At 42.3% G+C, this 13,330-nt stretch overlaps 1 protein-coding gene across 1 annotated transcript in view; it reads left to right on the top strand.

The window, feature by feature from the left end:
* Positions 1-13,330, top strand: part of PKHD1 (PKHD1 ciliary IPT domain containing fibrocystin/polyductin) — a 479,232-nt gene that overhangs the window by 157,351 nt on the left and 308,551 nt on the right. The window contains exon 36 of the mRNA XM_078446999.2: positions 6,192-6,404. Within this exon, the coding sequence (XP_078303125.2) occupies positions 6,192-6,404 (213 nt within the window). The remainder of the gene's footprint in view (positions 1-6,191; positions 6,405-13,330) is intronic.

The raw sequence follows: 13,330 nt of genomic DNA, 5'->3' as shown, positions 1-13,330 counted from the left end.
GAAGGTCAGTGCAACAGGACTGGGAGCCTGAAGGAGAGCAGAGTGAGACTGGGCCAGAGAGGACCAAGCCTGTAGGATTTGGTCGGCTTTGCCTCCGAGTGTGGTGGGAGCCATTGGAAACTCTGAGCAGAGAGGTGACATGACAAGGTTCACAGAAAAGAAAACAATTACACTTGATGCTGTTTTGAGAATAGACCCTGTGGTGCAGGTGGGGGTGGGGACAGAAGCAGGGAGCAGAATTGAGAGGCTGTTGCAATAATCTGGGGATGAGATGAGAGTGACTTAGACCCCAGCAGTAGACGTGGAAGTGGTGAGAAGTGCTTAGGTCGTGGGGATTTTCTGAAGGCAGGATGCACAAAATTTCTTGGAGAATTGGCTGTGAGAGTGAAAGTTGATGCTAGAATTTTCAGACTGAGCACCTGGAAGAATGGAGTTACCATTTGAGGCCTCGGCAAGGACTGTGGGATGATCTGTGGGACAAGGTGAGGAATTCATTTTTTTGAATGTGCTCAGCTGAGGAGCTTGTGAGACATCTAAGGAGAGATATTGATTGGTAGTTGGGTATGTGAGTTTGAGCTGAGGGCAGAGGTGGGCCTTGGAGATACCAGTTTGGGAGTCATCAGCCGTTAGCCTGTGATGGTATTAAAATCCCTAAGACAAGGTGAAACAACCTTGTTCATAGAATGATAAGAAAAGTGGTAGAAGGACTGAGTGTTGAGATACTCTGCATGTCAGTAGTTGGGACAATCAGGAGGAGTCTGAGGAGGCTAGGAGGGGAGTCTTGGGGAGTAGGAGGAAAACCAGGAGAGCACAGTGTTGGCCAGTGAGGGGAAGGATTTTCCAGAAAGGAGTTACTTAGCCTATCATATACTGCTGGCCACTCAGGACAGGCGAGAACAGAGCATCGAGACTTGGATTCACCAGTCTGGATGCCATCATGACCTTCATAGGACCAGTTCTTACAGACTTGTCAGGCAAAGGCCTAGCTGGGGAGGGGTCAAGGGAAGGGAGGCAAAGAATTGCAAATAGAAGGCATAGCCAGTTCCTTTGGAGTCTTATTGTGTGGTAAAATATTTATACTCTAGATTCTTACCTTAAAGGGGAAAATAGCTAGAACTGTGTAATTTTTTTTTTTTCAAAACACATACAACAAATCATTCCGCGGTTATTACAGAGGATGGCTAATTGTGGGGTTAGCGAAAAGCAGGTTTTGATGTACTTTGCAAACATGAGCTAGCTGCTAAAAGTCTCCTTGACTTCCCTTTAAAAGAAATAAAAGGGATGTTGAATGGAAAAGAGTGATTACATGTAAAAAGTTGTGTTCATTTATTTATTTTAGAGGGGAAGTAACAATAATGATGGTTGATTGATTTTTATAAAATTACCCAAGGTCACTTGTGGGACATACTCAGCTTTCATGAACAATCATAATAAGCAACTTAAGGGTCACAGCCACAGGCCGATTTCAGCCCTGCTCTTTATTTCAGTGCTCAGAAATGTGGTCAAGCTCTATAAAGTGGAGGAATAAAGTCTTCCCTGTGCCCTCCTATCTCAAGTCACTATGCTCCAAAGCAGCTCACTGGATATTTGTTTTAAGCTAATAAAGTGTGAGGAGATAACACTTAGGGCCTTGGCACAGGGCTAGCTTGGGTATAAACCTTACATTCTTTCACACTGAGAAGCTTTCATTTTTGTTACCACTTTTAATTATTTCAATTAAAAAGAGATGAATTCCTCATCAAACTCTCCTAATTTACCTAGATTTCCTTATACTTGCCACTGATAAGTAAGGAGGGAAGGCTTTTTAGCAGGGAGTAATGGTTATCATATTAATTAATTAGTCCTGTTTTTAGTACTCTTGCCAACACCAATCATTCATTTTCTCCCTTCATTAGTGTCATTATTAGCTCCCCTCAGTAAATGACGTTTCTAAATTTCTACCCGTTTGTTTTTGTGTGTTTAATATTTCGCTTGATGGGATGAGGAACAAAGCCCAGGTTTATAAATTTACCCACTAATCCTTGTATTCTGCCTCAAATCCTGTTTTGCATGAGGCAAGGTATATCTACATTTACAAAATGGAAATAAAACATATGTAAACAAGCCACAGGCAAACTTCACTTAGGTTAACACATGTTTTTCTTTAAATATAACTGTGATAATTCTAATTAATAAAAAAGCGACCTGGGAGGGTTGCAGATGTAGATTGAATATGAACTCTTCTGGAAGGTGGTCCTGGGTTCTAAGGCTTGCTCTGCTCATTCTGGGCTGAGAGAGACCACCTCTCCCACCTCTCACTCTCTGGACTGTGAAATATGACGCATGATACTGACTTCAGACTTATTTTGAAGGTCATTTCAGACAACACATCTAAAGATTTTGAAATACAGTAGGGGCTTAATAAGTGTTAGCACCATTGTTTTCCCTGTAGAATTATTTGAATTTCTGACTATGTATGTTGATACTCTTCCCAAGTGAAATGCCAAGTTCACTGCAGCATAGGCGGTATCAGGAAAACATGAGCTCTCTGTCTCTATCAGTGCCAAAGACACATCCAAATGCATTCTTGAAGATGTAGATGTCCAATGTTTTAAAGCTGGAAAGAGTCTCGGTGAATGCATGGTTCTGTCCTGCATGGGAATGATGAGAAAACAGATCATCCCCAGGCACTGAGTAGGACAGATTTGGAAACTGGGTAATCTAAGACCTAGCAATTTTATGGGACTTATTGAGGGTCATTGAGAGGCTAATAGGCAGAGTCTGCCCCCTGTTTCCACCACTTGCTCATCAAGGTCAGTTCAGATTTCCTGACTATTTATAATGGAGTAGTCATACCATGCAAATCCATGGTCCACCAGTTGAAAATAATTAGTTAGGACATTAATGACATGTGACTGTGAATGGAAAAGTTTTAGTAAAGAGGTCACATTTCTTCCCTCTTGTTCACAGCAGGATTAATGACTATTACTGCATTTGTTTAAAAAAATTTTTTTTAATGTTTATTTATTTTTGAGAGAGACAGAGACAGAATGCGAGTGGGTTAGGGGCAGAGAGAGAGGGAGACACAGAAGCTAAAGTAGGCTCCAGGCTCTGAGCTGTCAGCACAGAGCCCAATGCGGGGCTCAAACCCAGGAACCATGAGATCATGACCTGAGCCGAAGTCGGATGCTCAACCGACTGAGCCACCCAGACGCCCCACTATTATTGCATTTTTGATGATTATTCTTGTCATTGTGATGACAATGGAAGGGAAAATTAAAGTCAAAATTGCCAGTAGTTCCTTTGGAAGTCTGGAAGTCATGTGGTGCTGCCGTAGCATCAAGCCTGCACATCAATGGACATTTTCTTGCGTCTTGAATAGCTTACCTATGTATCACTGTACCATGCTTCACAAGGAAAGGGGGACCTGTCAATGGTGAGATGTTGGAAGGAGGGAGATCAGTAGTGCTAGAGTGATGGGGGAGGTGTGCAAATGAGTAGTGATGGCACCAGTGGGGCAAGTGCAGACAGTGAGTTTGACAGGAGCCACTTGACACCACTGCGTTGTCTAATAGGTGCCAGACCCAAGACTGGGGATCTGTAAGCTTCACTTAAAGAAATCCCATCATAATTCTCTGAGGGAAGAACTCTTATTGTGCACATTTTACCAAGGAAGAAACTGGGTACCCACATGGGGTGTGTTGTTCTAAATTGTGACTGAAAGGAGAGAACACTTTCAGGGGTAAAATCCACATAAACATCCTCTGACTATTGCTGATGGTGTGTAGTTTGGGTTTCAGGATATAAGCCTAGAAGGTTCAATGAAGAGGACTGAGGAAAATGGAAAAGCAATGTTAGAGCAGAAGGTCAGGGTTGAGGTGGCTTCCATGTTTGAATATTGGGTCAAATGTTAACTGATCACTATCTCTGTGCTAGGATGGAAGTAAACAAAAATGACTAAGGGCATCTTAGCCTTTTTCTGCTCTCCCTCTCATCCCTCCAGTACATGTTTGAGTAAATACTTCCAGTTGTGATTTCTGGAAAACAACAATACAACTAAATAACTTGGCACATTGGATTTAGGACTAAATTTAGCGACTGAAGAGTCTTGGTCTTCACTGCCGCTCACCCACTGAGATTCTCCTTTCCACAGGAGAAATTGTTTTGTAAAAAAATGTTTTTAATGTTGTTTTTTTTTTTTTTTTGAGAGAGACAGTGTGAATAGGGGGGAGGGGCAGAGAGAGAGGGAGACACAGAAGCTGAAGCAGTCTCTGGCCTGTCAGCACAGAGCCTGACGTGGGGCTTGAACCCTTGAACAATGAGATCATGACCTGAGCCGAAGTCTGACCCTTAACCGACTGAATCACCCAGGTGCCCCTAGAAGAATCTGCTTTTGGAGCCATTTTCTGTGTATCCATAAAAGAAATTCAGATACTTAATCCAGATTCTCTAAAATGATATAACCATTTATTAGTTTGCTCTACAATTATACATATTGAGTGCCACCTACCTATTTGTCACTGTTCTAGACAATGAAATACAGAGGCAAACAAAACAGATTAGTGCCCTCATGAAGCATGCATTCTAGTCGGGGGGGGGGGAGGGCAGACACTAAACACATAAATATATAATGTGCCTGATGGTAAGTGTTATGAAAGAAAATGCATTTGAGTAAGGAGTGAGGGCATGCTATTTGTATAGCCTGGAGAGGAAGGCCTCAGTGAGGAGTTAACATTTGATTTGAAACAAGAGGGAGTGAGTCACAGGGATACCAGACAGAAGAATACAGCAGGTCAGAAAACAAGTCCTGCTGAGAACTGACCAGCAGGCCAGTGTGTTCAGGGCAGGTGAGTGAAGGGGTGAGTTGTAGATGATGATGCAGGGGAACTGGAGATGGGTGGTAAATCATGAAGGGCCTTTTGCAGCCCAGTATTAGGACTTTGACTTTCATTCTGAGTTAGGTGGCAAGCCGTTGTAGGATGTGGAAAAGAGGGCTCCTGATGTTTCCAGTATGAAATCAAACCTCTTACCACCTTGTTACAGGATAGAAGAGTCTTGTCCAGTACTTTTGCAAACCATATGCAGGAGGGAGATAGATTTAGTAACTCATTCAGGTTAAAGTGGTTATTTAGATGGGATGCTTTAATTATTTTGGCATTACAGGGAAAATTCTATATGAAATACAAATATTCTAAGTTCTTTTAAAGAAAAGTATTATAAAGATGAAAGCATGTTTTAATTTCTTAAGTATTTAATTCTCACAATTTAATTTTATTGTAAAATAATACTCCTACATCACAGAAAAATTGGTTATTGAAGAAAACATATCTGTATCAGTTAAGTTTATTTGATTGCTAACAATGGAAACCAACTTTCTTTTACAATAGGAAATTTAGGGAGAATATGTTGGGTCATTTACAAGAACTGATAGAAAGTCTGGAAAATTAGGTGTAGAAATGATAGCTGTCAGGGCATTTTGAAGGGGCTTAGCAGGTGGGGGCCTCAGAAATAGAAACCTCTTCTCAGGCTCATTTAGATGCCGCCAATGGAATTACTAAAATCTAAACATTTCTTGCCTTCTCTTCATTGAGCTCCAGATTTTCATTTGAAGCATGGGTACATGGCTTAGACTACAGTAGGACAGGCTACTCTGATTGACAATCCCACTCTGTTGAGTGGAGCAGAGCAATTTCTTAAGGAAATTAGTGTCTATTATCAAAAGTGAAGTAAAATGGATGTTGGCCAGGTAAAATGCTGCATACGTCATGATGGCAGCCCTAATTACAGTCCCTAGTATCATAATTTGTATAATTTTCCCATATTTTCTTCTATTCCTATTTCTTATTCACTTGTTTCTAAACTTAATTTTATAGGCTGCTTTTATCTGTTGATTGATGGCCAAAATGGTGACTTTCTCATTCCTTATTTGACCAGTCCTAAATTGCTGGGCATTTAGGATATTGCCATGAAAAATAACATAGAGATGTGGTGAATAGTGATAGCCAGCCTCAACTGGCTTAGTGGTATAGTGCGTCTACCCCTGGGGGTCCAATCCATATTCTATTGTGCTTCTAGAAGAAAGAGAAAGATAAAATAAGTCTAAATCCCAGCAAATGTATATAAATAAAGAGGATTTCATCAGACATTGGAACTGTCAAAAGGTGGTGAACCTTATCCTCCCAGGGACTGATAATCTTCTCTTTGGCCATTAGGAGGCAAGCTGATTTTCATGGATCCAGGACCCATTGAGCTCAGGGTACACTCCATTCTCATTTCTGATGGTGGGGAGCTCCGGATTGGATCCAAGGACAAGCCCTTCCAAGGCAAAGCCGAGATCAAACTCTACGGGAGTTCTCACTCTACCCCCTTCTTTCCATATGGTGTCAAGTTCCTGGCTGTGAGGAATGGAACACTTTCCCTGCATGGTGAGTGAAGCAGTGGACCCAAAGAGATGAGGTAGAACGGTGTCTAGACAATGTGCTGGTGATGGGGCAATGGTAAAACCTCTTAAAAATCTTGGACCATCTGTTGCTGAGGCAACAAAGTTAATTACAGCATGGGCACTATTTCCTTAAGTAAGAAATGCTAGTGGCTATTATTCTTGTGGCAGACAGAGTACATTTAGTCCCCAGTTATTTCCTCACTTCCCAGTAGGAGGATTCGATAGCCTCCACCCACCGTCAGGTGACTTTCATGTCTCCCAGTGGTTGGACCACACTTCCCTGTCCTACTGGGACATGGGCTTAGCCATGGACCTGCTTTGGTCAAGGAATGTGAGTGGAAGTGATATACTGCATGGCCAAGTAGAAGTTTTAAGAGCTGTTACAATGCTTTGGCCATTTTGCCCTTTTTCCTCTGCTTGAGAAGAGGCTGTCCCAAGTAAGATTGGCTCCTTCAGTTTGGGAATCAAAATGAAGACAGTAGGGGCAGAGCTGAGATCCACCTATTGCCGACATCAGCGTGAACAGGGAATAATCTTTGTCATCATCGTAAGCCATTGAGATTTGTGTTAGTAACTGCAGCAAAGTATAAAATGATGAGCTTTAAGTATCTCTCTCTGGATTCTTATGTACTTTTGGTTACATAGCATGAGCCAAAGGGAAATAAAAATGCAGGCTCCAGATAGTGGCTCAATCTCCAGAAAACATGTTGTCACCTACATGGGCATTCCTATACTGGCATAACAAGCTAAAACCCCATTACCTATCATAGAATAATTACTCTAGACATGGATGTGTGCATATGCTGAGGACTCTGCCATTTTGCTCTGTCAAGGCTCTGTTATACAGTAGTCATCTTTATCTGTGGAAGATAGGTTCCAAGACCCCCAGTGGATGCCCGAAATCATGGACAGCACAAAACCCATATACATACCATGTTTTCTCCTATACATACACACCCATGATAAAGTTTAATTTATAAATTAGGCACAATAAGAGAGAAACAGCAATAACTAAAAATAAAATAAAACCGCTATAACAATATATGATAGTAAAAGTTATGTGACTGTGGTCTCTCTCTCTCAAAATATCTTACTTTACTATACTCACCCTTCTTGTGATCACGTGAGATAATAAAATGCCTACATAATGACATGAAGTGAGGTGAATGAGGTAGGCACTGCGACCCAGTGTTAGGCAAATATTGATCTTCTGACATATAGTCATCTATATGAGGATCATCTGCTTTGAGACTGCAGTTGACCACGGGTAACTGAAACCACAGAAAGCAAAACTATGGATAAGGAGGGACTAATGTCATCTATGGGCTTCAGTCACTGTTTACTGAAAAGCACTCTTTTGGCTCTTTTAGCTTTCTATGACAGGAAGTGAAATCTTTTCATCAAGCATTTCATCTTTGGACCAGCCAGACTGCTGCACACTGGGAATGTATTTTGTAAGGCTTAAAAAACCTATAACTATCTGGACAGAAATTCAAAATGCCTACAATATTGATTCTTAAGTTCTAATTTGTGGAGGACTCTTCTCTCCTATCTTCATCAGCAAGAACTTACATTGATGTTGTATCCCAGCATCCACCAAGGTTTTCTATCTATTCAAACATCAGCCATGGTCTTCAATGTTAGCTCCAGTCCAACAGCCACTTACGTCATCAATACAACGTGCTGCTGTTTAGCACTGAAAAAACACAGGTGGAGAGTGCAAGCAGGCACAGAACAGTATTTTCTGTAGATCATCTGAAGGACCCTGAAGCATCACGGGTGTCCTGATTTGAAAGCCACTGTCCTGTAAAATGCAGACCCACAACTCTTGCTAGAAATGGAAATTCAAACGCAGAAGTGTGAGGACTCCTAATTCTTTTCCTTGGCTTCTTTAATTCCAACGCTTTCCATGCTCATGTTCTATTATGAAGGATCAGCATAACAGCTCATAAGTATACCTTATGTATGTGCATTCTCAATGTACCCTGTACTCCTAAGCCTTTGTGTTTAAATAATTGTCAAATTAAGAAAATCGTTAGTGCCATTGCTGACCATCAATCAATTATGGGGCAACCAAAGCAAAGTAGATGCTTCTAAAATACGTTGACAATTCTGAAGTTTACAAAACAATGTTGCTACTTTAGCCCTGTGATGTTACTGGACATTGAGAAGGCAGACACCTCCTCTCCTTCCCTTCTCTCCTTCTGTTTCTCTGGCCCCCCCGCCCCCCAACCTCCTACTCTTCTCCTTTCCTGAATTTCCAGGGTTAGTTTGCTGTACTCATTTCCCCAGAGTCCTGCCAGTTTGGGAGTAACTAGGACCTCTCATAAGCCACAAAGCTTTCGAAATGAACACAAGGCATTTTTCCTCTCTGAAATGTTATTGCCTCATTTCATTCATGTGAAGGAAACCCTGCACGGGAAAGAGCGCAGTCACCAGGTAAGGGCTCCCTTCTCTAGGTCTCTGTCAGGGAACCCCCAGCCCAGCCTGCAGCTCATCAGCCCTCCCCTGTCTCCCTCTCCTGCACACCTGAGGTCTTAGATTCCCCTCTGGCAGGGCAGTATAGTAAGGCTAAAATCGTTACATAATTTCACTGGCCTTTTCCCAGGGCCTGCCATGGGTCTGATGACCCTGGGGCTTTAGGGGAAAACTAATTTTCTTTTGCTGTCATGTATGCAAAACAGTGAGCAACCTGATTCACTACTTTGCATCCAAAGTCCCTAATGACCCAGTGCTCATTCAGCTTCCTGGTGTGATGTCGTGAGACTCACCACCTTGTGCACAAAAGATTCGTCCGGGAGATTTTTTACAAAATCCAGGTTTCTGGGCCTCACCCCCAGAGTCTGACTTGGAGGGCCTGAGTGGACCCAGAAATGTGCATTTAAGTGGGCCCCTGAGGCGATTTGACTCCGGTTGCCCACTGATTACTCTTGGAGAGATGCTGTTTTTAGTGGTTAATAGTTTTGGAATCAGAAACCCGTCCAGTTCTGCCACTTATCAGCTATGACATTGGGAAAATTAAGCTCCATGAAACCAGGAAAACATGGTCCCTACCTCATAGCCCTACTGCTTGTGAACTACTCTGAGGTATTTGGCACACAATAACACTCAAGCAAAAATTAGTTATGGCTATTTTATTATATCCCTCCCCCACCCCAAACACTCAGTACCCAGTGCCATTATCTCATGTTTTCTTGTAGGGGGGAAGGGGAGAGGGGCTTCTATTTAAAAATTTGGCATGGAGCCTAGAGATTTTTCTCCTTATTAATTTTCTTGTCTACCACTCCTGATCAGAGCAGGAGAGAGGTTTTAGCTTGGGAAATCATGAGGTAGCAACATTCCCAGGCATCTTCTGTTCTGTTCCCACTGCCCAGCGAACACCTTTTGATGTCAATCTTTGGTGGTGCAGCTCCTCCCCAGGGGGTGGAAAACCACCCTTCCTGGGTGTGGTTACAAGAAAGTCTTCTGGAAGCCATTTGCGTGGGCCCCAGAATAGCCAGAAGCAGAGCACTGTCCAGCAAGGAGACCTCTTGCAGGCATTTTATTCCTAACGTCCAACAGTGAGAGGACTGACTGATGGGTACTAATTTAACTCCAGCTCTGGTCCCAGAGAATCACACAAATGGCCTGCATGTTAGTGCTTTCCCACCTTCTGTCTCCTATCTCATTCTTCATTGCTGCCCCTGGAACCCTTCTGCTCCAGCTGATTTTTATCGTGGTTTCATATCGCTAAGCAAACAGGTTTTGCTGTTCAGCTGTCATGAGGAAAGATGGAGTTGAAAGCCCGTTGCATGTTTTTCTTTTAATGTAGGAAAACCCTCACACGCTCATACACACACACACACACACACACACACACACACACACACACAGCCATCTTTCTCTTTCTTGGGGTTTGGGAGTGGATTGAGGGCTATTCCAAATCTCTGATGGGGTTCAGATTGCTTAGTCAATTCTGTCACCTGCTCCCTCTGGTAACGTGACAAAAAGGGTCTCAGGATTCCTCCCAAGTGGCAGTCTCAGGGTTGGGTGGCTGTAGTCGATAAGGAAATTTCACTCTTGCCTTTTTCTTTTCCCACTCTGTCTGCCAATCCAGGTTCACTACCCCAATCCCAGTGCCAATCACCTGTCACTTTTCAAGGGGGCCGCTGTCAGCCTGGGCAACTTGAATTTTTGACAATGTAATTACGGCCCTTGCTTCCACAGTGGGAGTCTGAACAGGATGGTGGGGCTTTTATTGATTGTTCAGCAGGGAAATTTATCAATGTCTCTCACTTCATTTCCAGTTCCTCCCTGAGAAATTTGGCTGACAGTTTCTTAGGAGAAAAAGCAGTCTTACGGCCTTGAATGGACTTCTGTCTTTGTCCTTTTCAAGAAATTACAAGATACAGGCATTAAATATACATGGAAGTTTCCGAAAAAAGTGGGTATGTGGGAGTACAATTGAGGAAAACACTAAGGCAATTGTTAGGAACATAAGAATTTGGTAGGAACAAATAAGAAAAGAGAACTAATATAAATAAGCAAGTTTAGATATGTTTTATTTTCCTTCTAAAGGTACCAAGTATATTTAAATTCCATGCTGTTTATAAGTACTATCTCATGGGCACTATTTTAGTTGCTGAAGGGCATCAGGCTGTCTTGAAGCATGGTATCGTGTGCGTGGAATAGACGTGAATGTAGGAGAGTGTTCTTGGTTCTCACCCTATGCTCCACAAAATCCAGATATTTCTTGGAGGAGCCTCAGGGATTCCCCAGACAATGAAGTATTTGGGGGTCCGGCAGTAAAGGTTTAAATTGCTCAAGTAATGCATTCATTGCTTATCTCTATATTTGTGTTCAAAGTAATATTTCATTAGAAGCAAGGGTTCCATTGCTAAAATAGTGGTTAAAAACAAATATGAGTGCATCCTTTAAACCGTGGCATGTGGATCCTTTGGAGGAGTTTAGGGCTCCTCTTTGTATGATTCCTTCTTTCCCCAAGACTGATAGAGCTTGGGGACTGTTCCTGTGATCTACTCTGTGATGTAGGATGAAACTTTCCAGAGCCTATCGCCTCTTAGGACAGTTCCTCCAACAATGTATTTTCAGATCTCTGCTCTTTTGTCACCTGACCAGCCACTTTCAGTCGGGTCTCCCTCTATATCCATAACATCCCCTCTTGCCCCTGCTTTTTACCTATTTCTTCTAGATCATGAGTCTTCCCCATTTTTTCTTTTCTGTCTCTCTTTCCTTTGGGCTGGAATATAAACCATAGCAGTGGCATGGTATTTTGGTGTGTAGCTTTACTACTCTTAAATTACTTGATTTTAAGGGACAGAACCCCAGTGCAAACAAACTTAGAACAAAGGATTTAGGAGTTCTTGGTCAAGCCACAAGGTGAACAGGCAGGCAAGAGGCCTCAGGTGTGACCGTCTCCATGGTCCCCATGCTGTCAGGACTCACTCATAGTCCTTAACTCTGAGTCTCTGTGCATGTTATACTTCACTTGCTCCTATATGGCTACTGCATTTTCTGGTTTCAAGTGGACTTTGGTTTTCTACCACCAAAGAAAAGAGCTCTGCAAGCAGATGATCCCACTTCTGATGTGTCCTCAAAAGGCAAATAGTAGCCTAATGACACGTCGCAATGCCTACATCATTCACCTCATTTCATCTCATGATATAGACATTTTATATCACAACATCACAAGAAGAAGAAGGGTGAGTACAAAAAAATATTTTGAGAGAGAGTGGGAGCACATTCCCTATTATTAGGATTGTTTTATTTTATTATTAGTTACTGTTGTTAATCTCTTACTGTGCCTGATTTATAAATTAAACTTTATCATAGGTATGTACATATAGGAAAAAACATAGGATACTAGCATTTGGCACTATCTGTGACTTAGGCAACCACTGGTGGTCTTGGAATATATCCTCAATGGACATAGGGGAACTATTGTAAATGCTATAGTTTTTCTTCTACCTTTTCAAGGGTCTTGGATTTTCTCAATATTGAAGAGTTTATTTGTCTTCCCCTAGCACTTTTTACCACAAACTGTTACCTGAGATTTCATGTGAATCTGGAGCTGGTGTGGTGTGTAAATTGGCCATAGGTCTTTGCAAATGGTACATTTTTAGGGATGGTTGAGAGCCTTGAGCCTTTTAGAAATCTGACTCAGAACAGACTTTATTTTTCTCTAATCACTTTCTTAATCCGTGTTCTGATGGGTCTTTTTTTCCCCTTTCCTTAATCCACAACACCTGGGACATCATAGCTTTCCAGTTGATTTAAGGTTATTAATAAAGGCCAGTTCCAGGGTGCCTGGGTGGCTCAGTCAGTTAAGTGTCCAGCTTGGCTCAGATCATGATTTCGTGGTTCATGAGTTCAAACCTTGCATTGGGCTCTGTGCTGAGAGCTTGGAGCCTGCTTTGGATTCTGTGTGTCCCCCTTTATCTCTACCCCCTTTCCTGCTCACATTCTGTCTCGCAAAAATGAATAAACATTAAAAATTTTTTTTAATTAAAAAAAAAAAAAAGGCCAGTTCCAACTCATTCAGTTCTCATGCAATCCTCCCTTCCTTTCTCCTTCTAGAGGCTCTGTCCTGAGGCATATTTGAGTGGCAAGGGTTTGCCTTGCTACTTTGCTTTTCCTCCTAACCTTTTTATTTTATATTTTCTTGGTGCTAGGACAGGTTGAAGAGGTAAGGCAAGAAGGCTCACAAGCTTTTTACCGTGGTCTGTGGTTGTAGCCTCCGTTAGGTGTGGCTGCCTTCCTGGATAATACTGGCTGACTGTTGATTCTTTCTCCAAAGATTTCTGCACAAGATCATTGGAGCCTTGTGGGAGACCCCCCACTGTTTGCAGTGTGGACCCCCCCCCCCCCGAGTTTACAGTGCTCTTAGGTTCCACCTTGGGGCCCATTTTG

This window comes from Panthera onca, chromosome B2, assembly GCF_046562875.1.
Source record: "Panthera onca isolate mPanOnc1 chromosome B2, mPanOnc1 haplotype 2, whole genome shotgun sequence".
Lineage (NCBI taxonomy): Eukaryota > Metazoa > Chordata > Mammalia > Carnivora > Felidae > Panthera > Panthera onca.
Note: the sequence above shows the minus strand (reverse complement) of the source record. Positions and strands in the feature narration are given on the sequence as shown.